The 27,872-nt window shown below is 41.9% G+C and overlaps 2 protein-coding genes and 1 pseudogene across 2 annotated transcripts in view; 1 reads left to right on the forward strand and 2 right to left on the reverse strand.

Annotated features, from left to right (window-relative positions):
* Nucleotides 1-2,700: 2,700 nt before the first annotated feature.
* LOC145401097 (protein CFDP2-like) lies at nucleotides 2,701-3,135 on the reverse strand. Its single transcript, XM_080273469.1, has one exon. It carries the CDS (start codon nucleotides 3,133-3,135, stop codon nucleotides 2,701-2,703), a length of 435 nt encoding a protein of 144 aa, XP_080129595.1.
* Nucleotides 3,136-5,354: 2,219 nt separating this feature from the next.
* alpha-Spec (alpha spectrin) overlaps nucleotides 5,355-27,872 on the forward strand; it is a 62,336-nt gene continuing 39,818 nt past the window's right edge. The window contains exons 1-8 of the mRNA XM_080273400.1: nucleotides 5,355-5,397; nucleotides 8,476-8,860; nucleotides 9,012-9,243; nucleotides 10,912-13,685; nucleotides 13,954-14,118; nucleotides 18,671-18,859; nucleotides 23,318-23,477; nucleotides 24,727-24,878. Of these exons, the coding sequence (XP_080129526.1) occupies nucleotides 8,708-8,860; nucleotides 9,012-9,243; nucleotides 10,912-13,685; nucleotides 13,954-14,118; nucleotides 18,671-18,859; nucleotides 23,318-23,477; nucleotides 24,727-24,878 (3,825 nt within the window). The 5' untranslated portion in view covers nucleotides 5,355-5,397; nucleotides 8,476-8,707. The remainder of the gene's footprint in view (nucleotides 5,398-8,475; nucleotides 8,861-9,011; nucleotides 9,244-10,911; nucleotides 13,686-13,953; nucleotides 14,119-18,670; nucleotides 18,860-23,317; nucleotides 23,478-24,726; nucleotides 24,879-27,872) is intronic.
* Nucleotides 22,120-22,238, reverse strand: LOC145401161 (5S ribosomal RNA; annotated as a pseudogene).

A 27,872-nucleotide genomic window follows, 5' to 3' on the forward strand; every position in this document is an offset into this window, starting at 1 on the left:
CTTTCTGTTACAACCCTGCCTCTATCGTGCTGTCTCACCCCTTCTGTTACACCTATGCCTCTCTCCCTCCCCTGTTTCTCCTCTCCCTTGACTTCTCACCTCCGCCTCTCTCGACCTTCCCTAACCTCTCTTCGTTTCCAAGCTTTCCTTTTCCACTGCCTCCCTTCCCTCTGCTTATCTCCCATTCCCTACCTCTTTCCTCTCCCAGCCTCTTTCCCATCATCATCATCATCATCATGGGGGGGGGGGGAAATGCCATGGGACACAACCTCACACACCCTCTGATTCCACCTATAAGGGTCTTTTCATGCAACCCTCCGGTAATAACTTCCCCGTTTAATTATCTCGACATTAATGATCAACCAGCTCCAGCCATGAATTCCGTGGCCTTCCTCTTGCTCTTCACCATGGATTAACTCTCTCAGAGATCAACTTGTGAGCAGGGTCAGCCCCAGGTAATCAAGCCATGTGCCCATATAATTAGAGTTGGCCTTGATGTATTATGTGGGTAATAAGCCTCAACTCGGTCTCACAGAGTAGTTGCTCGTTTTGTACCCATCGGTACCAGTGATATCCTATGACCATGTGAAAAAAACTTGTAACAAAGGAGTCAGTTTGTCACTTCAAGTCACAGTCTGGTGTTCATGTCTCACAGCCATAGAGTAAGACAGGGAGCATCAAGGCTCAGAAGATGTGAATTTTTGCCCTTTTACACAAGCAACTGCAATGCTGAATACCCAAGTAGAGCGAATTGATAACTCCTTTGGCCAGACCAATGTGAAGAGATATTGTCTGCCCTACCATTGTTATTCACAACACTACAGAGATAAATTAATCTTTCCAAGACTTCCACATTCTCACTTGGACAGACTGAACTGTTTCATCCAACAAGCCACCAAATGCCTTGACCTTGATCTTGGCCCCAGAGGCCTTTGATGCCAATGGCTTTGCATTCTTGTGAATTTCCTTGAGGGCACTCAGTAATATGATATTTCTAGCGATTCTGCTAGGATAACTGCATCATCGGCAAAGCCATGGTCAGTAATCTTGAAGTTGCCAATTGATACTCTAAAATGACTCTGACTTACAGCTCGATCACGTACCCAGTCCATACACGAAAAGTATGGGGGCAAGGACACATCCCTTACTCCAGTACTTACTGGGAAGAAGTCAGAGGTTCCTCTTCCACACTTGACAGCATTCTCAGGGTTTGAATACAGGCCAGCAATCAGCCGAATTATCCCTGTGGGGATCCCACAGACTTGCAAGAGCTCTCATAGTGCCTCCCAGTTCGATGAGTCATACGCCTTCTTGAGATTCACATAGGCTGCAAGCAGACTGTGTCAATATTCAAGGCAGCATTCCATGAGAACTCAAAGAGCTACGATGCAGTGTACTGTAGACTTTTTAGATGTAAATCCAGATTGATCAGGCCTCTGAAGCTTTTGCAAATGGTCCCAGGTACGCATCAGGAAAATGTGAACAAGAGCCGTGCTCAGCACACTGCACTGCAATACCATTGTAGCTACCAGCCTACCACAATAGGGCTGATCTTTCCCTTTCCAGGTATGGGTGACCAAACCCCTTGTCCAGTTAGGAGGAATAATACCAGTCTGCCAAATGGCTTCTATGACTGAATGTAATGCCCTTCACCCCTAGGTTTGATCAGCACCACTAGGATGCCACAACCAGCAGTTGCTCTGCCTCTTTTCAACCTATCCACTGTGTTCTTAATTTCCCCTAGAGCAAGCATGGTACCATCAACTGGTGGGAGAGCGGTCAGTGGTTTTACACCAGCTGACAGAAGCTGTACTCTGGGAGGTTCAGCCATATACAGCTGCTCAAAGAACTCAGCCCGACGAGCTCTAAACTCACTCACTCCCCCTAAATGAGCCATTCATCTGCTGTCTAAAAAAAAGTTAACGTGAGAGGTGGGGTCTGGAGTGGAGCTTCTTCAAGGCGTGGTAAGCAGGTCGAACTGTTAATTGCATGAAAACGGCATTCCACCTCCTGAGTGATTTTCCTGACACCTCTCCTTGTCCCTTATCAGCAAAACTCATGCCTGTCGAGACAGAACTCTGTGTTGTTCTTGATTCCGAGCCAGTCTGGCAGCACATCTCTCGTCCCTGGCAAGACAGATCTCCTCGATCTCAGGCACTCTCCAACACAGTCATTGCTACTGCTAGGGTAGCGTGTTTAAAGGTATCCCATCGTTCAATAGGACCTCGACAGTAATGAGCACAGCACTTCAAACCATCATCCACTCATTTGATGTAGTGTTGCCTACTTTTTCCTTCACCTTTATCATTCTTTTTCTGTGTCTGCCCTCCTCTCTTCCTATTTCTCCTATCTTTCCTGTCACTATTTAGTCTTCTTTCCTTTTCAGGTGGCTTGACATTGAGTGACAAGCCTAATGGTTTCCTCTAAGCCAGGAAACCATTTACAACGCTGAGTGGTAACCATATAACCAACCCGCACGTGTTCCCTATGTGTCAACAAGTGGGTTGGCGGAGGATTAGTGCCCCTCCCTGTAAAACAACTAACTCAAAGACAAACGGTCACTTCTTGCGGGTTTAATGCGTCTGGCAATAGTAAGATAGATAGAGGGACTTCAAACCAAATGCGAGATTGCCACTGCATACACATGAGCACACTCCTCGTCCCTGAGTTTCTCAAGGTGGAACCGTTTTTGGTAGCATCTTAAGCTTCTCTCGGTTTTGATTTGTAGCCTTTGATTGACAACAAATCTGTGATCAGTAGCAAAGGACTCTGCACTCCTGAAAACCCTGCATTTCTGAAGAATCCTCCAATGAGTACAGTACTAACAAGGATGTGGTCAATCTCCTTTGCAACCTTTCCAGTAATGGAATACCAAGCCCAGCAGTAAAAATCTGGCTGCTTGAACCAGGATTCAACGAGTCTTAGCTTATGGTACTTTATAAAATCCATAAGGTAAGAACTACTGGAATTCTTGGCTCCACAGCCATGGGGACCTGCACATTCCTCGAAGTCTTCCCTGTCAGTGCCAGAAATCGCATTGAAGTCACCCAGGACCAAGAGTGTATCCAGCGATGGCCACTCTTCCACAACTGAGTCAAGTTTAGCATAGAACAGCTGCTCTTCAATATCACTCATCTCAGAGCTTACATGACAGTAAGTGAGATGAAGCCCGAGGAATGCTTCAACCTCACCAGCATTCTGTGCTCATGAACCGGAGTAACCATGTCGACACGAGACAAAGCGAGCAGCAATTGCCACAGCAACTCCTCTGAGCTAGGCACCATTGTCACAGCCAGACTAAGAGTACCGGTATCTATAACCATTGCTACTGATCTTGCCGTCCCCAGGTCGCCTCACTTCAGACTGTGCAGCTATGCCAACTTCCAATTGCCCCAAGTCTCATGACAACAAGGGCAGTTGATTATCTTTCGAAAATCTTAGAACTTTCAAAGCCCCCACTGTGAGTGCCTTCCGAAGATTAAACCTGCACGTGGTCCTCTAGGTTCATGTGTCCTCTGCGTCACCATCATGGAAGTCAAAAAACAGGATTTGGGGTAAGGTGTCTCCCGAACATCCGGCTGCTGGGGTCCTGTAGGCTTCACCCAGCAACCATCATAATTTTTGCCAGCATGACAGGGCCTCCCTAACTACATCAGGCTGGCACTCGAGGAGAGACCCTCTGGCAAAACTGGGTCAGGGTCATGCAACCTACACTGACCCCGAGTCCTCTTCCTCTTCTTAAGTTACGCGAGGTATGAGTTCTTCCAGGGAGGGGATGCACACCCCACCCAAACCCCAAGTCTGGGAAGGATTAACCACTAGCCTATGAACAGGGACGTGGGATCCCGGATCCCTGAAAGAGCCATTTTGTGTAAAGTACAGGTTTTTCTCTTCAAGGGCCATCCTGATTTGACTCAGAGTTTTCCTTTGCCTAGGTGAATTGCCAACCAAGGTTAACGAGTTCCATCCACCCTGCTAGATGGCTGTTGGTTTAAGTAGCTCATTTACCCTTTGAAATATCTTGTTTCTAGTCCTGTGGGATGTTTAACCACCCTCCTGACTAGCTTAGGTCAGTGGGCTTGCCAAGTAGCCTAAGTTGCCGACAATCCTACCATGAAACAGGTAGTACTGGATTACGTGTTACCAGTAGAAGAGTGATGCATTAATTTTTTCGCTCTTTTTCTCAGTAATGTTTGATTTATGTGATTGTTTGTTAAAATATGTAATCTAATTTAAGTTTGCTAAATTAGAGTGTTTATGCAGTGTAAGAAAACTCTGGCATGTTTCGAATGTCTCCGAGTTGGTAACTGTTGTAACCGTTGTCCCCTTCGGAAACGCTCGAGAAATGTGAAGTGCAGATGACTCTAGTAGTCTAGAATAAAGAAAGCTTATATAAGGATGGGGAAAAGACTAGAGCAGGTTCGGTCAGTCTCAGTTCGGTTTGAGTGTAGTTAAGTGTTAATGCAGTGCAGTTTTTATATTTTCGGTGCTCGTGAAAATAATGAAGAGTTGTTGGCAAACAGTGAAGTGTACCGTCTGTACTTGTGAAAATAGTGAGGATGGAAAGCATTAAATGTAATTATCTGGAAAATAAAGGCAGTGAAGTTAAGAAGCCAGTGTTTATTTTCGCCTCAGCTGATCTTGTGTACTGTACAGTACACCGAAAGGCTGACCATAGGAGGAACAACTCGCTGGGCAACGTCTGAACCACTGCTGTTGGAGCCTGTGGCAGTGTGGGACGGGGACGTAACAATATTTTGAGGCCATCACTCGCACTTCATCTATTTTCATTATTATCAAGGCAAATTTCGAATGCATTTTTCTAATTCGTGTTCCTAATATAATGGGCTACCCACCGCCCCTAACACTCAGGTGCTGCGAAGTTTAGAACTGTATAGATGTTAGGGTCTCTAGCAAACTCTACTGTGTGTCTCAGGAAGTCATCAGGAGGAGCTGACGGTATTCCCCTCCCCACTTAACTGTAGTGAACAAATTTCACTGGGGTCACTGCCACCCTTCTGGTTACGCCACACTCCTTGTTACGCCGAGGGCTAGCTCAAATAGTTACCCAGTTCGTTATCAAAGAAAACTCAATGGAGCTCTTCTGCTTATTGGTGTTCCCCCCTACATATATTTTAAAAGTTCCTTTTATTTCGATTGGTGAAAAGTTAAGACCTTTTTTCCATATAATACAGGGAAGTTTGGCACATACAATTAGTAGTCTTACCATATTCTTCATGAAAGAAAAACAACTAAGGACAATGAAAGCAGTTATCTATATGAAGCGTCTGGCAATTCTTGGTTCAGGGGAACAGCCAGCGCCACCCAGCGACCCAGCCACAGCCGTCAGTCGATAGGAGGAGGTCCGACGTCGTCACGGATTGCTCTTCCAAGGAGGTAATATGCAAGCTTTGGGGAATTTATTGATTTAATATACCTGATTTGCCTCATACCGTGTTCAGAAGATCGAATGCATGATGTAGTATATGTTGAGTGTTACAGGGAATATGGGAAATTGTGGAAAAGTTCGGCAGGGGGCGGCAGCCGCATATCATTACTCTAGTTCACCAGCTGATTTTGGTTGTTTATGGTTTTATATAAAGAAAAGCTGATTAGTATCACAATTATGTTTTCCAGCCGTGTATTCAACGCATGATTCAATTATAGGGACGGCTTAAAAAGTTAATTGCAATGGGTGACTCATCCTGGGAGGGGCACTGCAGTTATGTCAGCTCCATATTTTATATAGAACTGCGTGGCAGTTCTAGTTTTCGTGTTTTTTAAAACAGTGTTTATGGTTTATTACAGACATGCTTCATTAGTAGTTGATTAAAAGGCAAGATTTGATTGGTAAAGTACGGTATGTTTCGGAAGTATTTGGCAATGAGAGAAAGGCTGACTAGGTCAAGGAGCTTTTTAAATGACTGATGACATTTATATAGGGACAGAAAGTCGCCGTTTGCGGTATTCCGATAGGGTATTTGAAGAAATTAGAGTGAGCAAGTGAAAATGTGGTATTGTGGTGGAAGAATCAGGCAGGGTGTAGTTGTCAAGCGATGAATTTTGTTCCTAGGTTCATTCATTTGACCTTATCACCACGCCCGTTATATTGCAGTATTGTATTGCTCATGAAGTATAGTATGCAGTAGGAACTCAGGATTAAAGCGCGGAAATGGCAGTTTATGACATACGTGAAGGAAGTGGTGGTGAGGTAAGGTCTAAATATAACTTGGCCACTCCCTCCATTCCCCACTTCCCTGTCACCTCACCATCCACCAATCCCTCACATGGCCCCCCTCCCCCACTCCTAGTCAGTGCTTACCATCCACCCACTCTCACTTGTGCAGGGTGGAGACTGGGAGGAAGGGTGTGGCACTCATAAAAATATCAGACAGTTGGATGAGTTGCTGGTGCTGGGACTATGATGTTTCATAATTTAGCCAGGTACAGTAGTTAGGCTGCCTTGGTTATGGATTATAGTAGAGCTGCAGCATGACTACATAGAACATTATTAAGGTATATATAATTTACCATTAGGATTTTTATAAATAGTTTTAGGTGATAAGCCTGAAACCATCTATCTATCTATCTATTGCCAGACACCATAATCCTGTACGGGGTGGCCATTTGACTCAGTTATTTGTTTTACAGGGAGGGGCACTAACCCTCCACCAACCCACTTGACATGTAGGGAGCACGTATGGTAATATGTGGATCTGGTAATCAACTCCAATATTTCAAGGGCTGGCTTACAGACTACTTGTCGACACAGAGGGAACCTGTATGGGTTGATTGTATGGTTACCACCCAGCATTGTACATGGTTTCCTGGTTTACAAGAAACCATTTGGCTTGTCACTTAGTGTAAAACCACCTGAAAAGGAAAGAAGAGTAATAAAAAGTGACAAGAGAGATGGTAGCAACAGTGAGAGAGGAGGGTAGACACAAAAGGAATGATAGAGGTGAAGGAAGAAATGGCTGCACTACATCAAGTGAGTGGACAATGGGCACCACCATCTACCTTTCAATTATGAGATTTATGAACTTTGAGTTGTAATAATTACCAGGGACTGTATTTGCACTTATAATTACAGGGTACCACATATGTTACAATGCTTTGTCTGTCTTAGAATGATATGTGTAGTAAGAGGGTTGATACTTTTTTTTGACTGGCTACACTTGTACATGACAAATTGTTTTGCTTGTTAATGCATTGTATTCAAGACTAAGCCACCTTAATTATTCTGTATTTGTGTCATATCAAAATTAATATATTTTTTTATGCATATGTACTGTGTATGTTGAAGTTCCATCCAGCTTGCCCCTCTTTGTGTCAGGCTGTTAGGGTTTAGAAGTGTGATGGTGGCAAGAGGTTGCTCTACTGTGTCTGGATGACCCAGATTACAGTACTGGTATCCCACTTAGGAAGACCTAGGTTATGAGGCTCCAACCTCGCACTTTCAGTGATACCATACTGTAGGTAAAGAAAGCCATCCTGTGAATGTAGTCCTCCGCAGATGATATGCAGATTCTGTCCAAGAATTGATGTAACAGTTTTATTTTGGAATACTGGAATGTTTCTTTCTCACTGATTTTTCATATTATGTTTGTCAGGTGATAGTAGATCTAGGTCATAAGCAGAAAAATTAATACATTTTGATTTTGAATCATGACACTGGGTTATCAGTACAGTAAATTTGTTTCTAGTGTATTAGAATACAGTACAATACTGTATTGTACTTTAAACAGAGCTCCTCCTGCTTTAATGAACAGTAGCAGTTTAAGCTATATTGGTTAGAATTTAATTGAGGATAAAACATCACAGTATAGAATGCAACATTTTTTGGTACTTATGTAACCAGTGTTATCCTTTGATACTGACCATATCACCTTATCAGTTGGTGTGTCGTTACGATAGCGTTATCTCAACTTGCTCACAGTTCTGTTAAAGCTTCCTTCTTCCTCAAAAAGTAATGGGTAATCTTGCCGTTTTGGACTTTGCATTTACTGTACTGAGCACTGTATGTAGTTTGTTTACATTAGTACAAATACCATTACCCGGTACATCTAGTTGATGCCAACCATCATCCACTCACTTGATGTAATGCTGCCTACTTTCACTTTTATCATTCTTTTTCTGTGTCAGTCCTCCTTTCTTCCAGTTTCTCTCATCTTTCCTGTTACTTTTTATCACACTTCTTTCCTTCTCAGATTGCTTTACATTGAGTAACAAACCTAATGGTTTCCTGTAAGCCAGGAAACCATTTACAGTGCTGGGTGGTAGCTATATAACCAACTGTATGTGTACGTGTTCCCTACTTGTCAGCAAGTGGGTTGGCGGAGGGTTACTGCCCCTCCCCATAAAACACCTAACTTAAAGACAAACGGCCACCCCTCACAGGATTATGGCATCTAGCAATGGATAGATAGACCATTATCTCATTTTTGTTTATCAAGATAATTGTCTTTATTTCAGGTGTTGTGACTGGTGTACTAGACTTTGGTTGTAACTGTGTGCTGTAGCCGTCAAGTTCACAGTTAGTCTCCAGAGTGAAGGGACCCTGTCTCCTGCATAATACTGTTTGAGATCAAAGAAGATTCAGTACTGTAGTTAGAGTAAAGTAAGCTGTGGTGTATAGTGTAACTTGGAAAAACTGGAGGAAAAAAAAAAGTAACTTAGCCAGTAGTAGTTGAAGGGTCTGAACAGAATGGAAGGTAACGTGGTAGTGAAGGAGGTGCGGATCCTGGAGACTGCCGAGGACATCCAGGACCGGCGAGAACAGGTGCTATCCCGTTATTCCCAGTTTCGTTCAGACGCTCGCCTGAAGAGGGATAAGCTTGAGGACTCTCGCAAGTTCCAGGTACAGTACTACATGAATGGCTAATGGCTTTCATAATCATTACAGTATGGTAATTCAGTAAGACTGTAGGTTCAGTCTACGTGTAACTGTATTGCATATAGTGTAGCTAATGTCAGAAGAACTATATTAACCCTGGGTTACTTTGCAACAGTACTTCAAGAGAGATGCTGATGAACTGGAATCCTGGATCCAAGAGAAGCTCCAGGCAGCTTCTGATGAGAGCTACAAAGATCCCACCAACCTCCAGGCCAAGATCCAGAAACATCAGGCATTTGAAGCTGAGGTGGCAGCTCACTCCAATGCCATTGTGGTGCTGGATAACACTGGTTCTGAGATGATCAACCAGCAACACTTTGCTTCGGATATCATCAGGCAGAAGTTGGGTAAGTAATTGCATCATGATACGTGACAGGGGATGAAAATTGGAGAGGTGAGAGGGTTTTGTTCATGGCACATGTCATCAAATATTACAAATGATGTACAGTTATTCTCAGTATATGAAGTTAATTGGTTTTAGGAGTTGTTTCGTAACCCAGAAAGTTATTACAGTAAAAGTCCTCTCATTCGGCATCTTCGGGACCAAGGAGTTACCAAAAGAGCAGAAACTGCTGAAAGACTGGGAAAACCTGCCAAAAAGCTCCTAGTAATCATGGTCAGTCACCTCAGTGCAATCACAGTGTCTAGTAAGTATTGTTGGTCAGCCCCAAGCACCAAATCGACCTGTTTTTTAAGGTCGTATATTGTGGAAGAGCTCACACCGAAATCTTCCATTATCTTTTTTCAAGGAACACCCACCTCCAATTTTTTCAATAATTCAATCTTCCTGGTGATTGTCAGCACCTTATGGGTTCATTTTTTCACAACAACAGTAGTCTTTCCACTAGTAGAGGCCATAGTGCAACACGAGAATGAGATAGCATGACAAAGTTTCCAAACTTTCAAAAGGTCCCACTCACAAAGCCAGACAGTCATGAGTCGTGATGGCAGACAACGCATTCAATGTTGGCAAGCAGAACTCTTCAAAAGCGCTGAGCCCAACTTTAAAACGTGCTAAGCTGTAGATGAACTGTTCAAACTTTCATGCTAAATTGAACTTCAAATTGTGTTGGATATAGAAGGATATCTAACATTTATTGGCCCTAATTATTATGAAAAGCACTAGGTTTAGCGCCAACAGTGCCAAATTGGCCAATAGGCTCAGTATATGTGCCGGAAGAGCAGAGAACTTTCGTAATGAGACTACTGTATTTATGAAAACTGCCAAAAGACTGGAAATACAGTACCTTCGACCAGATGCCAAATGAGAGGACTTTTACTGTAAGTCAAAGATTAGTAATACGTGAAGTGAAATACTGTACCTCTATGCTTTTAAAGTTGTTGACCTGGTACCAATATGGTAATTTTTATCAAGAAAGCACAAACATTAGGTATTGTAGAGAGATGTAAAATATGGTAATAAGTTCAGTGCTGCATACAGTGTACTTTAGATATTGAATGCAACTCAGTAAATACTAATAAAAAAAGAGTTTGTATCTGGCAAGTTTGCAGCATATAAAAAAAGAGATTGTATCTGGCAAGTTTGCAGCTAGGGGAGCAATTGTACTAGCACAGGTATATCTTACCCGGTAACACAACACAGGGCCAGCCTTGCGTAACTTTTCTCTCCTGTTCCCGGGTGGGGGGTGAGTTTCCAATGAAATACTAGTGCATGTCTGGAGTGTTTACAAAATTGTTGTGCCATGTACTTGAACCATGAAAAATTGCTAAAAAATTGCAGCAGCATCGGCCCAGAATCGGTTGGCCAACAAATGATGTGTTGGTGTTTCATCGGCCCAGAATAGTGTTAATAGTGGGGGATGCATTGCACAACAGCATATTGTTATACGAATGCATTAGCTAGAATGTGAGTTCGAAAGGGATTCCCTAAAGGAAGATTATAAGAGATGATTGCAGTTAAGTGTGTGTGTTTGTGTGTGTGTGAGAGAGAGAGAAATTATAGAATTACTTGGGTATCTGTATGAAATTTGATTATATTTTGCATTACATTTTAGATGAATTACATCGCTTGTGGGAGCTGCTGCTTAGCCGCCTTGCAGATAAGGGTATGCGCCTGCATCAGGCTTTAGTGTTGGTGCAGTTCCAGCGTCAGTGTGATGAAGTCATGTACTGGATCAATGACAAAGAAGCTTACGTCACTTCTGAGGAGTTTGGTGTTGACCTGGAGCATGTGGAGGTTCTGCAGAGGAAGTTTGATGAGTTTCAGAAGGACATGGCTGCCCAAGAGTATCGAGTAACTGAGGTGTACACGCTGGCCCAGAAGTTAGTGGATGATGGACATCCAGAGGTGGATGTCATCACCAAACGCAAGAAAGAACTTACTGAAGCTTGGCAACGTTTGCGCCAGTTGGCTCTCACTCGCCAAGAGAAGCTCTTTGGTGCTCATGAGATCCAAAGATTTAACAGGGATGCTGATGAAACTATTGCCTGGATAGCAGAGAAGGATGTGGTCCTGTCATCTGATGACTATGGTCGGGACCTTGCCTCTGTGCAGACACTTCAGCGTAAGCATGAGGGTTTGGAGCGCGACTTGGCAGCTCTGGAAGACAAGGTATCTACACTTGGAGAGGAAGCCAATCGTTTGTGTGGCATCCATTCTGACCATGCTGAGCAGACCAAGGCCAAGCTTGCAGAGATTGAGCATTCATGGACCACGCTCACTGCCAAGGCTCAGGAGAGGCGTCGCAAACTCGATGACTCTTACTACCTACATCGTTTTCTTTCTGACTTCCGGGATCTTATTTCTTGGATCAATGATATGAGAGCCATCATTTCTGCTGATGAACTGGCCAAGGATGTGGCTGGTGCAGAGGCTCTACTTGAGCGCCACCAAGAACACAAGGGAGAAATTGATGCTCGTGAGGACAGCTTTAAGACAACTCATGAGGCTGGAGAGAAGCTGGTGGAGAAGAAGCACCATGCTTCAGAGGAGGTGAAGGAAAAGCTTTCTACTCTAACCCAGGAGAAAGCTGCGTTGTTGACTCTCTGGGAGGAGCGTCGTATCCTGTATGAACAGTGCATGGACCTCCAACTTTTCTACCGTGACACTGAACAAGCTGACACCTGGATGGCCAAACAGGAGGCCTTCCTTGAAAATGATGACTTAGGGGATTCTATTGACTCTGTTGAAGCTCTTATCAAGAAGCATGAAGACTTTGAAAAATCTCTGGCAGCTCAGGAGGAAAAGATAAAGGCTTTGGATGAGTTTGCCACGAAACTGATTGAGGGTCAACATTATGCAGCAGATGATGTATCCCAGAGGCGTGAGTTGCTGCTGGAACGTCGCTCTGCACTGCTGGAGATGTCTGCCCACCGTCGCACCATGTTAGAAGACTCTTACCGCTTACAGCAATTTGAGCGTGACTGTGATGAGACCAAAGGCTGGATTAATGAGAAGCTGAAGTTTGCTACTGATGACAGCTACTTGGACCCAACAAATCTGAATGGCAAAGTCCAGAAACATCAGAACTTTGACCAGGAACTCAGTGCTAATAAATCCCGTATTGAGGAGATAACATCCACTGGAAAAGAGCTCTTAGATGCAGACCACTATGCCAGGGACAAGATCAGTAGTCGTATGGAGGAAATTGTCCAGTTGTGGACCTCGCTAGAAGAAGCGACACGCAGAAAGGGATCTAAGCTTGAGGAAGCTTCTCAGCAGCAGCAGTTCAACAGAGGTGTTGAGGACATTGAGTTGTGGCTGTCAGAGATTGAGGGACAGCTTATGAGTGAGGACTTCGGGAAGGATCTCACTGCTGTTAAAAACCTGCTGAAAAAGCATGCTTTGCTTGAAGCTGATGTTGGGGCACATCAAGATAGGATTGATGGTGTGAGAATTGCAGCTGATCAGTTTGTTGATCGTGGTCATTTTGATGCAGAGAATATCAAAGCAAAGCAGTTGACCCTTCAGGAACGCTATAATGCATTGCAGAAGCCCATGACCCTTCGTAAAGATCGCCTGAAAGACTCCCTGTTGGTGCAACAGCTGTTCCGTGACATTGATGATGAAGAGGCTTGGATCAGGGAGAAGGAGCCTATTGCAGCCTCCACTAACCGTGGCAGAGATTTGATTGGTGTGCAGAATTTGATCAAGAAACACCAGGCTGTTTTGGCAGAAATCAACAATCATGAGAATCGTATTGTAGCTGTGACAACGTCTGGGGAAGAGATGATAAGCGATGGTCATTTTGCTGGAGAGGAGATCAAGCAGCGTGTGAACACCCTGAATCAACACTGGGCCCAGCTGAAGGAGCGTGCCAATCAGCGCCGCCAGGACCTAGATGACTCCCTCCAGGCTCACCAGTACTTTGCTGATGCTAATGAGGCTGAATCATGGATGAAGGAAAAAGAACCAATTGCTGCCGGAGGAGATTTTGGCAAGGATGAAGATTCTGCTGAAGCTCTGCTTAAAAAGCATGAGGCTCTAATGAGTGACTTAGAAGCTTTCAGCTCCACCATTGCTGCCTTGGATGAGCAAGCAGCTGCTTGTCGGCAGCAGGAAGTGCCAGTTACTGATATCACCGGCAAAGAGTGTGTTGTGGCCTTGTATGATTACACTGAAAAATCCCCTCGTGAAGTGTCCATGAAGAAGAATGATGTTCTTACACTTCTGAATGCTACCAATAAGGACTGGTGGAAAGTAGAGGTGAATGATCGCCAAGGCTTTGTCCCGGCTGCATATGTTAAGAAAATTGATTCTGGACTGACTGCCTCTCAGCAGAATTTGGCAGATGGTAACTCCATTGCAGCTCGTCAAAACCAGATTAAGGTACTGTATAGTAAATTTAGTACTGGTACTGTGAATTGTAGTGTAATTAGGTTGAATAAGGTTGAGTACACAGTTTCATGGTTTAGTGTCATTAAAATCAGGCTAACTGCAGTATTGATATTAACTTACATTAGTAAATCTGTGCTTGACAAAATTTGAGTTGAAATAGACGTAATATATTAGTAGAACCAGGACATTCATCAGATACTTAATATATCAGTGCCAGGTTTAGTTCTGAAATGCCAGTAGCATTAATGACTGTTTGCAGGCCCAGTATGAAAATCTGATGGCAATGGCTCGGGAGCGCCAAAAGAAGCTAAGTGAGACTGTGCAGGCATATGTGCTGGTGAGAGAAGCTGCTGAACTCTCGCAGTGGATCAAAGACAAGGAACAGCATGCACAAATAGAGGATGTTGGTGAAGATCTGGAGCAGGTGAGTCTTCATTAGCAAAGCCTTTGAAGCCAGAGATATCTTTGTCATATTGTTTTTGCTATTTCCTGACAGTTATATGCAGTTTAAGTGGATTTCTGAACAGGAGAGGCTAGATAGCCTACAGCCTGTTATTAAGAGAGGTCCCTCCTGAACTGAATAAAATTGCCTGGTAGCAGGGATGGATCCAGGGGGGGGATGGGGAGGATGCATCCCCCCCCACCAGCCATGCATCATTGAATAAAGAGGCAGTTTCAACATTGAAATATCTGTATGTCGCGTCAAGTCTTTGGTTGAATCAGCGAATCAGACCCCCCCACCAAAAATTCCTGGATCCACCCCTGCCTGGTAGCAGCAAGATTACTGCAAAAAGATGGTACTCAGATTTGTTGGGGTGATGTGGTGATGTTGGAGTACATATTTGCATAGGAATGGGGATTTTGAACTGTGCAGGTACCGTAACTGGCAGATTTGATACACTGGTAAAAGTTCTTTAACAGTTGAGGAATTGTAGAGGAGAGGTAATGTACTGTACTGTTGGTACGGTAAGTCAAGGATCTTGTAATATTGTAGTTGCATGAATAGACGTCATTGTAAAAGATCGTCTGATGACAAGATCTTGACCTTTATTTTTGCTAAACTGACTATATACAGTCAACCCTCTTGTTGTGATAGCTCTTTTGTTATGATTCATTTTTACATTATAAAAGTTAGGAACTGATTCAAATTATACTCATATGGTACTGTATTCGTATTTGCATCAGAATTTTGTCATTAAAAATACAGTAGAGTCGCGATTTAAGACCAAACGAAACAACGATTTTACAGTAACATGGGCCTTAAATTTCTTCCATAATTACTTAATAGCAGAGTAATACTGTACCACTCAGTTGCGCGAGAGAAACTGGGAAATGGGTGTGTTTTGGTATTGGATTTCCAGATACAACTCTTCTGTTATGCTTTTGTCAGTCACTGATTGGCTTCCTCGACCCGACCTGACCCACGTGACCCCCATACCATCTGCCACAGTCTGCTGCCTACCTCAGTGTTGTGTGAATGGTTGCTGTGATGAGAAGTTTATTTGCTTATTTCCTTGCTTCTCATTGCCTCTCAGAACTCTGAGTATGTGGTTCCAAACTAACTTTAGTTGTGCCTAAGCACTTTAAAAGTGCTATGAACACAAGAAAACCATTTATTCTAAATGAAAATGTAAATTTGTCGGATGAAATAGCATGTGGTGTTGGAGCTTAAATACAAATGGTCAGACGGATAAAATGAGTTGGTATGTTTATGGTGTGGATAGTTTTCTTTGTTGGAAAAAAAAGTTAATGATGAAGGAGCAGTAAAATTCATGTATTTGCCTTTAGTGCAATGAGTGTGAAAAAAAGAGGAAAAAAAAAAAAAAAAAAGCCATGTGCTCGATCTTTGTTATAAACTGATGGTCTTCGGTCAAGAAAATTCGGATCATATGATACATGAAGACACTACGTGTAGACATAAATAGTTAGGTAAGATAATTATCTGAGTTCAGTTCTTGTGAATTATACTGTCATACAAATTTTACTGCTTGGCTGACTTGTTTATTTTTCATGATTACTGCATTCGTGTGTATCTGAGAAGTGAGATACGCAATCACTCCATGCTGACGACTTCTTGATAGATTTTTTTTTTTCCCCTTTATTGTTGATGACTAATGGCTTTCAAAAAGTTTCACACTGCATTTTTTTTTTTTTTTTTTTTTTTTTTTTTTTTTGAGTGCCAAAAGTGATTTGTGGCAAAATATGTGTGATGCTTGGCGGCCATTATTCATGTGTTGTTTTGGTGAAGTTTTTGCTGAATTTGTAATGAGGACTTTCAAGGGGCTTAGTGGCAATCCTTGGTGATTAAAATTTGTATGGGGAGTATTAGGGGGCAAAACTAATCGGTTAGGTTAGGTTAGAATGCAGTAGCTATGCACTGATGTGTCCAGTCGGTGAGGTCATATGTAAACACACTGTCTTCGGTGTCTTAAGGCAGACGTATTTGTAATAATCTGTTTTTAGATATATTTTTAATGAAAAATATGAGGCTTCTAGAACCTAACCCCCCATTTTACATGTAAATATATGTCACGTTTTAGCACGAAATTGATTTTGCACAAGGTTCTGCATAACCTATCTCGTGTTATGTGAAGATTTAACTCCCGGTAATTTCAGTAAAGATAGAAATATAATATGAGCTATATCATTAATGGTGTGTATTGCATTAGCTGTTCACATGGTCAGAGAAGTGGTCCCACGTGGACCAAGGATGCAAGTGGTGATGCTCAGTCCTGATCTAGTCCTGCCAGAACAACACATAAATAGCAACCTCGTATATTGTATCGTTCATATCGTTTATAAAGTCTCTAAAATGCTTTCATGTGTTTGCCTTGGTCACCTGATGGCAGCTGTCCATGATGCTTATCTCTTGCAGCCTCCCTGTTGAGTCCCTTATCCCTGAGGTCACACTCTCTGACCTTGTCCCAGGTCTTTTTCAGTATTGGGGATTCCTCTTGCAACCCTACCCACAGCATTAACACTTCTCACTTTCTGCACCCAATTGTTATCCTCTGTCCTCTCCACATGCCGAAACCATCTCAATCTACCCTTCCTAATCAGAACAACAATACACTTCTGTAATATCCCTCATCTTAACTCTTCATTCGCAAACCTAGCCCCCCCAGGCCTCATTGTCATTTCAGGACGTTCGAGCCTACGACTGTCCTCTTCCTTTACTGCCCAAATCTCATAATTCATGGTTAATATAACATTGATAATGGGTGCAGTAAGTCATCATGAAAACAGTAGTGCAGGTAGCTGCTAGCTGCGTGCATTCTCTGCATTCGTTCTTTTTTGACAATGTACAGCATGTGCCATCAGACACAAACCAGGACGAGTAATCCCTACTTAGTGGATAAGGATTACTTTCAAGAGGGTATTGAATTACCTAGCCCATATTTTACTGAAAATAATTATGCTTGGTGACAAGGGCTGAAATGGAAGTACATGATAAAATTACAAGAGGCAGAGATACCACCACACTCTTTGATGATTGGACATTGTCTAAAATGGCAGCTGCAAGGTGCCTTTGTTTTTCAGCTGATGGACTCATTTCAGCTATAATGTTTTACATTTTTTAACAGTGCTAGAACATGACTTCTTGATATGTTGTTATTAATAATCCAGTAGCACGTAATTCTTCATTTGGTAATACAGTACTGTAATTGGAAGGGAGATATTGGAAATAGTATGTTATAATTTTGTTCAAACTGTTTTCATGCTCAAAAGAATGAGTAATGCAAAAAAAAAAAAAAAAAAAAAATGTTGTCACTGATCACTTTTAGCACCAACATACTGTATTTTTCTTCATAAGAAGTCCATTTGAGTTTGGACAACTTAAATTTTATGAGGTTTATACGGTATCAGATGATGTCTAAATTTGAGATTCTTCCATAATAACATGAAGTTGTGTAACATGCGTGAGTTTAAAGAGTCTTAATTCTACAGAATTATCTGCATCTCATATAAACATGGGGAATAAGGTGAAAATTTTAGATGCAACTGGAAATATATTTCTTTGGGAATAAGTCAGTAAGCCATACATGTAATTTAGTTATGTGCTCATTCAGATCTCTATGATTGTCATTATACAAGGATTTAGAATAGGATGATCTTAGAATATATGCATGGGGAGAATATGCATTTCCATGAAGTTGTATATTTAGCAAATGATTTAGTGCATGAGAGTCTAGGAGCAGGTTTATACTTTCAAGTGTAGACATTTAATAATTGTTTGAGCAAGTGAACAAGAGCTCTTGCTTACATTCAAGGTTTATTCCCCAGGCCAGTGGATGGGTTAGTATGTAAGTTGGTTCAACCTCTGACCATGCAGATTTGTGGAACTTGAATATATGAATGATACCTTTTTTAAATCTACATGAAAAATTCATATGACCACATGAAATAGATTATCTCAGAATTTATCTAAAAAATGCCAAAAGTACTAAAAAAAATTGTCTGCTGAACTTACTGCAGTTAGAATTTGTTAAAGAGTAGTTCATTTGATTGGACATCCTTAAAAACATAGTATGTCATGTATATTATGAAAACTCATTCAGAAATAACAATTATGAAACAGACTGTGACTTTGTATGATATATGGTAAGCTACCATATTGCTATTGCTATGCTCACTGTGAAATAAGCTCTAGGGTAAGTTACAAGTTACCATTTACTTATTAAATTTTTGTAGAAAGCAAGCCATATATTGAAAATTACTTCAGCCAGAGTAAAAGATGAAACTACAGTGGAAACTGGAGAATTTGAATAACATCTATATTTAACAGTATTTTTGTCAAAAGCTCACTCAGGCATGTTCTATACCTTAGTGTGGACATCTGTCATCTAGCCATGTTTGTTAGTTTTGAACTGTAAGTAACTATTGCATGTATAGATTTGATTAACTTTTCGATGTCTGTTTCTCTGAAGTCAGTGCTAGACGGTCATGAAAATTACCGAAGCAAATTTTTATTACAGGTTGAAGTTCTGCAGAAAAAGTTTGATGACTTCAAGACAGACCTTGAGGCCAACGAAGTCCGCCTGGCTGAGATGAATGAAATTGCAATGCAATTAATGAGCCTTGGTCAGACTGAAGCTGCACTCAAGATCCAGACTCAGATTGAGGAGCTGAATACCAAGTGGAACTCATTGCAACAAATGGCACAGGTAAGTTCCTGCAGTAGCATTGAAGCTACAGCACATTACATGTAGCTAAAGAATAAGTTTAGGTTATTAATGCTGTTACCAGTATTTCTTTTTCATTCATTCATTCATTCATCATCCAGTCCTACATTACCCCATGAGAAACGTATAAGCCTGGGGCTAGGCAAGGTGGTCCTGACATTTAAGATGAGAGTGATCGGCCTTACTCATCCCTGAGTGGCATTACATGAGCAGTAACTCCAACCATCCCTTGGATATAAACCTTCTCTAGCTCAATCCGATTGGAGCACCTTAATTGCCCACTAAACCACCAGGTGCCAAAATTTGGTTATATGGTTACCACCTGGCATAGTAAATGGTTTCCTCGTGTAAAGGAAACTATTTGGCATGTCACTCAGTGTAGTCACCCACAGGCGGAAGGAAGAGGAAAGAATGAAGAAAAGAGAGACGGAAGAGGGAGTATAAGGTCACCCGTAAGCAGGACAAGGAAGAATGAAGGAGAGAAGACATAAGAGGATGGAAGGAATGGAGGATGGGAACAAGGTTTGAGATATACTGTATAGTTAGCTGTATACCATAAGATGGGGATGTTCGACTCACCTGGGGCAATTTGGCATATTAACCCTTTCGTTACTTAGGGTAGCAATGCAAAAGTCACCTGCTCGTTATTGGACGACGCAGGCTGTGTCGAACCTAATCTCACCCACTTGTTACTGGACGCACAAGCTGCATCCAACAAAATTACCCCTTGATGGAAAGAAAAAACATCGTAAGTTAATGCATAATTTATATTCGCCAAATGTTTTTATCAACACTATAAGCAAGTACAATTCTTTGAGATCTGTGAATATAAAATCAGGCAGATTGAGGCATAAATAAAGGCGGGAGAAAAATAATTTAGTGAAACACTGCTCCTGCACTACAGCGTGATCGCAAGAATTTCCATTTGCGGTACATAAAACCGACCCAAATTGTCCTACAGTAAATGTTTATATATCAAAATGTAGCTACTGAATTTTCCTAAAACTCTTTCTCGGTAACAATTACCATAAAACATATATTTCTATGAGAAAACATGAAGAAAAGAAAATCATCATAATCATCATCATCATCATCATCATCATCATCATCCAGGCCTCCTTTCCCACCCGGGGGCAGGGTGAGCAGTAGCAATGTCCAGACAGCCCAAAATTGCCCAGTCCAATGGGCCATGCTTCCATTCACTCATCATTCAAGCCCCCGGAATCCTGGCTCTATCGGATATGCCAAAAACATCATAAATTAGTGCATAATGTATATTCTATCTGTCTATCTATCTGTCTGCCTATAGCTATAATTTATATTCGCCAAACGTTTTTATCAACATCATAAGCAAGTACAGCTATTCAAGATTACAAGGAAAAAAAAAAAAAAAATCACAGATAGAAGCAAAACCAAGGGTGTGAGGATCAAATGTTTAAGAAGTACCGCGAGCACGGAAACAAGGGGAATTCTCCCAGTGCTAGGGCAAGGCCGAGCAGGCCTATATCCTGAGTACTTGCCCGCAGTTGGATGCAGTCTGTGTTGTCTGTTAATGAAAGGGTTAATGGGTAATGAGACTCAGGTGGTCCGACACTGTAAATAGGGGTATATTTGACTTTTTCATATAGTGCTATATTCTGCAATCACTAATTTATATTGTAAATGAAATTTAGGGATAGGTTGCTGAAGGTAAGTGAACTATGATCAGTTTTTCATTCCTGTTATTTTCAGATTTTTTAAAGCTGTGATTTACAACCTTAAAGACAGGATCAGTTGTATTTTCCTCTGCTGTCCCTTGGATATATAATAACAAGCAAAGTTTCATTACCGGCAATGTTTGTCCGCCTACCAAAGTAAGTTAGCTGCTTTCGTTTATAAAGTATTATGATTTTAGTCTAATGGGGCAGTTTGACTCGGCCCCCTGGGGCAATTAAATACTGCAACTTCCTGGACAGTAGACACTACATTGCGGATTTTGAGGATAATCTCCGAGGTACTGACTGGGTAAGAGACACAATACCTGTTGTCCTCCAGGATATGCCAAAACATTTCGAGGAAGTGGGCTGCTGTCTCTGTTGAGGTCGTAGTGGCCTACTTTAAAAAGCTAGAAGAAAGTCTTAGGGGATTACCCCCCTGCAAATATCATTAACTGTGACGAGACCAACATCACAGATGTTCCAGAGGGAAAGCTCCAGATATTCCAGGGTGGTGTAAAACATGCAGAGCAAATCATTATTACGACAAAGATTTCAACATCCATCATGTTCTCCATCACTGCCAGTGGAAAGCACCTTAGTCCATATGTTGTTTACAAGGCCGAACACTTGCAGCAGTCATGGACTGGAGGAGGACCAATCGATGTATGTAAAGGAACTTCTGGCTGGTTCGATTTGGATTGAAGCAGGGGGGGCGGAGAGGCGGGTCTCTTGGAGGCGCACAACCAAAAGACAATACAGGGCAAGAAGGCATTGAAGGTCGGAGAGATTCAAATGAAAATTTTGAATGTTCCACTTAAGGAAAGCCAAAGTGCAATTGCCCCACATCAGGTGTTGATAAACATTATTTTAATTTTTCACATGCCTTTTCTGTGTTTTTCTGTTTTCACATATTGTTACGTCCGCATTCCACACTGCCACAGGCTCCAACAGCAGTAGTATAGTATAGGAAGGATGTTGCCCAGTGAGTTGCTCTTCCTATGGTCAGCCTTTCAGTGTACAGCACATAAGATTAGCTCAAGCGTTGTAAATAAACGCTGGCTTCTTAAGTTCATTGCCTTTATTTTCCAAATAATTACACTTAATGTTTTCCAAATTCACTATTTTCACAAATACCAAAGATATACAAACTTTACTAACTGCAATTACATTTAATGCTCGACAACACTTCACTATTTTCACAAGTACGAAAAATATACTGCACTGCATTGACACTGAACTACACTCAAACTGAACTGAAAACTGACTGAACTTGCTCTAGTCTCTTCCACATCCTTATACAAGCATGCATTGTTCTTGAATGATCTTCATTTCTCCAGAGTTCTGGTGTATTCCCAAGGGAGCACGGTTACAACAGTTACCAACTCGGAGACATCCAAAACATGCCAGAGCTTTCGTACATTACATTCATTCATTGCCAGACGCCATGTATCCCAAACGGGGTGGCCAAGGGCTCAGAGTTAATTGTTTTACAGGGAGGGGCACTAATCCTCCACCAACCCCACTTGACACGTAGGGAGAACGTTATGCCAACAGCATCTGGTGTTCCCAGGCGGTCACCCATCCATGTACTAACCAGACCCAATGTTGCTTAACTTCGCTGATCAGATGGGAAGCAGTGTACTCAACGTGGTATGGCCGTTACTGTAAATTATTTAGCATACAAACTTAAATTGAATTACATTATGTAACAGTCATATAAATAAAACATTATTGAGAAAAAGAGCACAAAAATTAATGTATAGCTTACAAAATAACTGTGATCACAAACAGTAGGCTAAGTGGCAACTCTAACTTGTTACAGATCTACAGAATTACAGGAACATCGGGAATTCTCTAGCAGTACCTAACTGGCAAATATCGCTTCTTAACAATATGAAGTTGGATTATTTTAAGTGCCTAAATGTTGCTCTACAAACTTTAGTACAACGAAAAATTGCCAAAAGTAAGTCAAATAGCCCCATCTTACAGTAGGTAATTATGGTTTATTGCTTACATAATGCTGCTTAGGGAAAAGCAGCTGGCCACTCAAGCTTTAAATGTCTGGATTGAGTAGTTTAGCTTGAGGCCTCTGTGCTCCAGATAGGTTATTAATTGATTGTATGATTATGAAATGGTTACTATTTGCTTGTGTGTGTGTGTGTGTGTGTGTGTGTGTGTGTGTGTGTGTGTGTGTGTGTGTGTGTGCATGCATGCATGCATGCATGCATGCGTGTGCTTGCATGTGCATGTATGTCTAAGGTGTCCATGGGGTGTGTTCAAAGACAAAGACAACTTCCAAGATGATGTGGGGTGGTGGTTACAGTTGGGATGTGTGCAGTTATCGAAGATAGCTATCCTTTGTCTTGTTCATACTAAAGTTACAGTAGTGGACTGAGTATATTATTACAAAAATAGAGACAATTTAGAAATGGACCTAAAAAGTAAAAATTTCATACATACCTATGGTCCAGGGGGTTATGGAGCATAAGAGAGCCTAAAGCTACCCAGTGATAATCCACACTATTTAAGGGTAGGAGACCCATGCTGTACAGTTTATATTTGTGGAAACTAACCATGTATGCAGATGTAAACCATTTTTTCACTTGCTGGTGGCAGCCTTGTAGTTCAAGGACTGGTGCTGTGCTACCAGCATGTGGCATAACATTTTTTTCATGGATTTATGTCCATTCTGTCACCATCCCTTGCCAACCTGCTTAACATATGTTGTTAATATGTTGTATAGGAACGCCAGTTCCAACTGGGGTCAGCCCATGAGGTTCAGCGTTTCCACCGTGATGTAGATGAAACAAAGGACTGGATTCAGGAAAAGGACGAGGCCCTTAACAACAACGACTGTGGTCGAGACCTCCGTAGTGTCCAGGCACTCCAGCGCAAACATGAAGGTCAGTCCCTAATGTTTTACACTATGTTCACCAGTAACTGAACTTTAGGTAAACCTAAAAAATGTTTGTGCGTAGATGATGATGATGATGATAATCCTCCTCCTCCCCCTCCTTCTCCTCCTCCTCCTCCTCCTCCTCCTCCTCCTCCTCCTCCTCCTCCTCTTCTTCCTCCTCCTCCTCCTCTTCTTCTTCTTCCTCTTCCTCTCCCTCTTCTTCCTCTTCCTCTCCCTCTCCCTCTCCTCTCCTCCTCCTCCTCCTCCTCTCCCTCTCCTCCTCCTCCTCCTCCTCCTCCTCCTCCTCCTCCTCCTCTTCTTCTTCTTCCTCTTCTTCTCCCTCCTCTTCCTCTTCCTCTCCCTCTCCTCTCCTCCTCCTCCTCCTCCTCCTCCTCCTCCTCCTCCTCCTCCTCCTCGTTTTAAGGATGGGGTGAGGTAAGAGTCTAGAAAAAAATGATGGAAAAAGTAACCAAAAGTTTTTCCAGTTAAATGGGCCACACACATGCATTTCACTAACTATTCAAGCTTCCAGAATCCTGGTTCCATTCCATAGGCCATAACGATACACACTTTATACCATCAATCAGCAAGAACTTTCTAATGACTTTAGTGGGAGGGGAGGGGAGAAAGAAGGGTGTCAAAGTTGTCAAATACTCCTCCAGATAAACAAATTCGATCCACTGTCATTTCTTTAGCCACATCACCCTCCACTCCACACTTTCTCACACACACATTTACCATATCATTCCACCTTTTTCATGGCTGTCCAACCTCCTCCAGCACCCAGACTCATTTAGATACCCTTTTCACCACTATTCACACCACTTCTATCCATGTGACCACACCATCTAATCACGTCCATGTGACCACACCATCTAATCACCCTGTCTTTGACTCATCTATCTATCTATCTATTGCCAGATGCCTAAATCCCGTTTGGGGTGGCCACAAACAAATCGCGTCCACGTTGTCCTGTCCCCCGCCATTTCACTGCCCTGCTATGTCCATAAATTCCTTTCTCCATATTTTTCTGAATCAGATTATTCACACTATCCATAACAACCACATTTCCACTGCTTGTACTCCTGACTTTTCATTTTCATGCTACTCCAATCTCACACGTGCATGTTAATGTAGATGTTGTCACAGAGGAAAGGAAGGTGATGCGTGTAGTGAAAAAGTGTTATGCAAGTGTAGTTGAAGGTAAGAGGAGGGGTTTGTCAACAAATGTTGATTTTTTTTTTTTTTTTTAATAGGGCTGGAGCGTGACCTTGCAGCCCTGGGTGACAAAATCAGACAGCTTGATGAGACTGCAAACCGGCTGATGCAGACGCACCCAGAGGCAGCTGACACCATCTATGGCAAACAGCGGGAGATCAATGAGCTCTGGACACAACTCACAGCCAAGGTATGGTGCATCTAGTATACCATCTAACTAGTGCTGTACCCAGTACGATTCACCGATATTTGCATTTTTTGTGGTACCGAATTGATACCGATATACCGTACTGTATACTGTGAGTATCGAGATATCTGGTATGGATGGAAGAAATATTAAAATGATTTTATTGAGGATTTTGTTCATTGTTTTGCCTAGTTCCGTGTGAAAGAATGTTGTTACATTGACACTGTTTTGCAGCTTAGTAGTTTTACTCAGAATCATGAAAGGTTCATAATAAGAAGTGGGAGAGTGGGAAAGGAGAAGGAAAAAAAAGAATGCCAAAAGCAGTGAGTTGTGAGGCATACTGTATACTGGTGGTGTGTAAGTGTGTTGGCCATGTGGGTTTATGTATGTAAATAGTTAACACACGCTGTTGAAACAAGCGCGAAATTCCCACACCTATTTGTTATTACTGTATATCCTTTATTTAGTCGTAATATTTAGTCACTCTTCTCACTGTAGTCTAAATAAGGAAGTGATTTACTGCATATAATGAAGGAGAAGGCAGTAGATGGGGGCAATAAAAGAACAGTAACTCTGTGATGAGGGGATGAATGACATTTGGCAACTTCATTGAAGGTCAGCATATACACATACAGTGAAACAATCCCTTAGTTGTTGGAAAAACGTTACTTATAGATCTTGCTTAGGCTTCGTGAGTATGCCATATGTACAAGGTTTGCAATTTGGTACTTGTGCGTGTGTGTGTGTGTGTGTGTGTGTACAGTGTGTATATATATATATATATATATATATATATATATATATATACATTCAGTCCTTGAGTAACAAGCAGTTGAATAACACATTTTTGTTCTAATGCACTTAGCATAATGAGACAAGTCATGTCAACATGTGGAAAAACTCGAGCTTACATGAGAAGTTAGCTGGGTTGGTGACGAAATTTGAAAGTCGCACATGATGACATCACCTTCTAGACTCGGGGTACCTTTCCTGGGCGGATATTTCTGTTCAGTGTGGGTATTTGTCTCAATACCACAGCCACCCACCTCAGCCAAACAGCCCTAGAGGGATAGGTTAGGTTAGGATGTTGAGAACACTTTGCCTGAGAAGCACATTGAGCATATTTTCGAGAAAAACCTGTGGTTAGTTTTGAAACGACTGGGCAAGCTGAGGGTTCCCGGTAGTGAGATGAATACGCATACAGAACATAAATATGCTTCATGGGCACATTCAAGGCCAGATGGTTTGATGAAAATTTATGGGTTTCTGAATATCAGGGGACGAAATGGAACGAAAATGTATGCTAATCAGAAAAAAAAAAAAAAAAAGTGTTCTCGTAAGTTAAGGTTCAGTGCCACATTCTTCGTTCGATTTCGTGCTTGCCAACATGTTTCGGACCAACTGGGCATATGGTTATCAGTTCTTTCTCGTGCCTCACCTAGTTCTTCTCCACACTCATAATGGGTTTTGCGGTTTGAAGGGACGAAATGGAACGAAAATATTTGCTAATTAGAGGAAAAAAATTACTCTTTCATCCACGTGTTCTAAGTTAGTGTTCAGTTCCACATTCTTCGTTCGATTTCGTGCTTCCTAACACATTTCCAACTGACTGAACATACGGTTATCAATCCTTTCTTGCGCCTCACCTATTCTAACCCACACTCATAGTGGGTTTCTCAGCTTTATAGGATGAAGTGGAACGAAAATGTTTTCTAAATACTTTTATCCATGTGTTCTCTTAAGTTAATGGTCAGTTCCACGTTTTTCGTTTGATTTCATGCTTCCCAACACATTTTGGACCGACTGAGCATATGGCTATGAAGTCCTTTCTCGAACGTCACTGACTTCAATTGACGGTCATATGAGTTTTGCAGTTTTAGGGGACAAAACTGAACAAAAATGTTTGCTAAGCAGAAAAAAAAAAAAAAACTCCCATCTGTGTGCACTCGTAAGTTAGCATTCAGTTCCACATTCTTCGCTTTTTTTTTTTCTGATAGTGTTATACTTTTTGGATTACTTGTGGGTGGTAAATAAAAGTTTCATGCAAAATCTGTTTCCCTGTTTTTAGCTGTGTCCCAACGTGTCAGCTTGTTTGATTCGTCAGGGTTGTGGCGAAAGAGCCTGTCCTAACCTAAGTTAACTTAACCCAGCCTAGTATCCAGTTGGGAAGTTGGGAAAGGAAAACCACAGTTGAGTATGTAAAGACAATCGTAGGTACGGCTTAAGTTACGTGATGATAAAAAGTGGGAAATTTTTCAGCAGGAAAAGGTAATTTACCATCCTGTCTTTCTTTCCTTCATTCTTTCCTTGTCATTCTGCCTACGGGTGACTTTACACTCCCTCTTCTGTATTTCTTTCCTTCATTCTTTCCACTTCCTTCAGCCTCTGGGTGACTCTACACTGAGTGACAAGCCAAATGGTTTCCTGTGCACCAGGAAACCATTTACTATGCTGGGTGGTAACCATATAACCAAATTTTGGCTCCTGGTGGTTTAGTGGGTAATTATTGCGCTCCAGTCGGATTGAGCAGGTGAAAGTTTATATCCCAGGGGATGGTTGGGGTTGATTGCTCATGTAATGCCACTCTTGGATGAGTGAGGCTGGTCACTCTCATCTTAAATGTCGGGACCAACTGCCTAGCCCCGTGCTTCTACGTTCCTCATGGGACAATGTAGGATTGGATGATGGATGGATGAAAACAATCAGAAAAATACAGAAAACAAACTGGATGAATATGAATTGAATTGGTAAGGTCCTTCTACTGCTTTAAGTAAAACGTACATTTACCGAAATGGCAAAAAAGCATGGCATGAATGAAAGCACCATCAGAATGATTTGGAAGGACCGAGAGAAGATAAAGATCGTGCGTAGGAAGTGATGGAAACCTGGCAGCAGAGAAAGTTTATATGTTGTCCTGAAACTGACTAAGAAGCTTATAGGGTGTTCTGTGGAGTGTCAGAGAAGGAAGACTCTCACTTTTACCCCTTCTTACCACCT

Source organism: Coenobita brevimanus, chromosome 54 (assembly GCF_032717465.1).
Source record: "Coenobita brevimanus isolate Jiangsu-jjx chromosome 54, ASM3271746v2, whole genome shotgun sequence".
Taxonomy (NCBI): domain Eukaryota; kingdom Metazoa; phylum Arthropoda; class Malacostraca; order Decapoda; family Coenobitidae; genus Coenobita; species Coenobita brevimanus.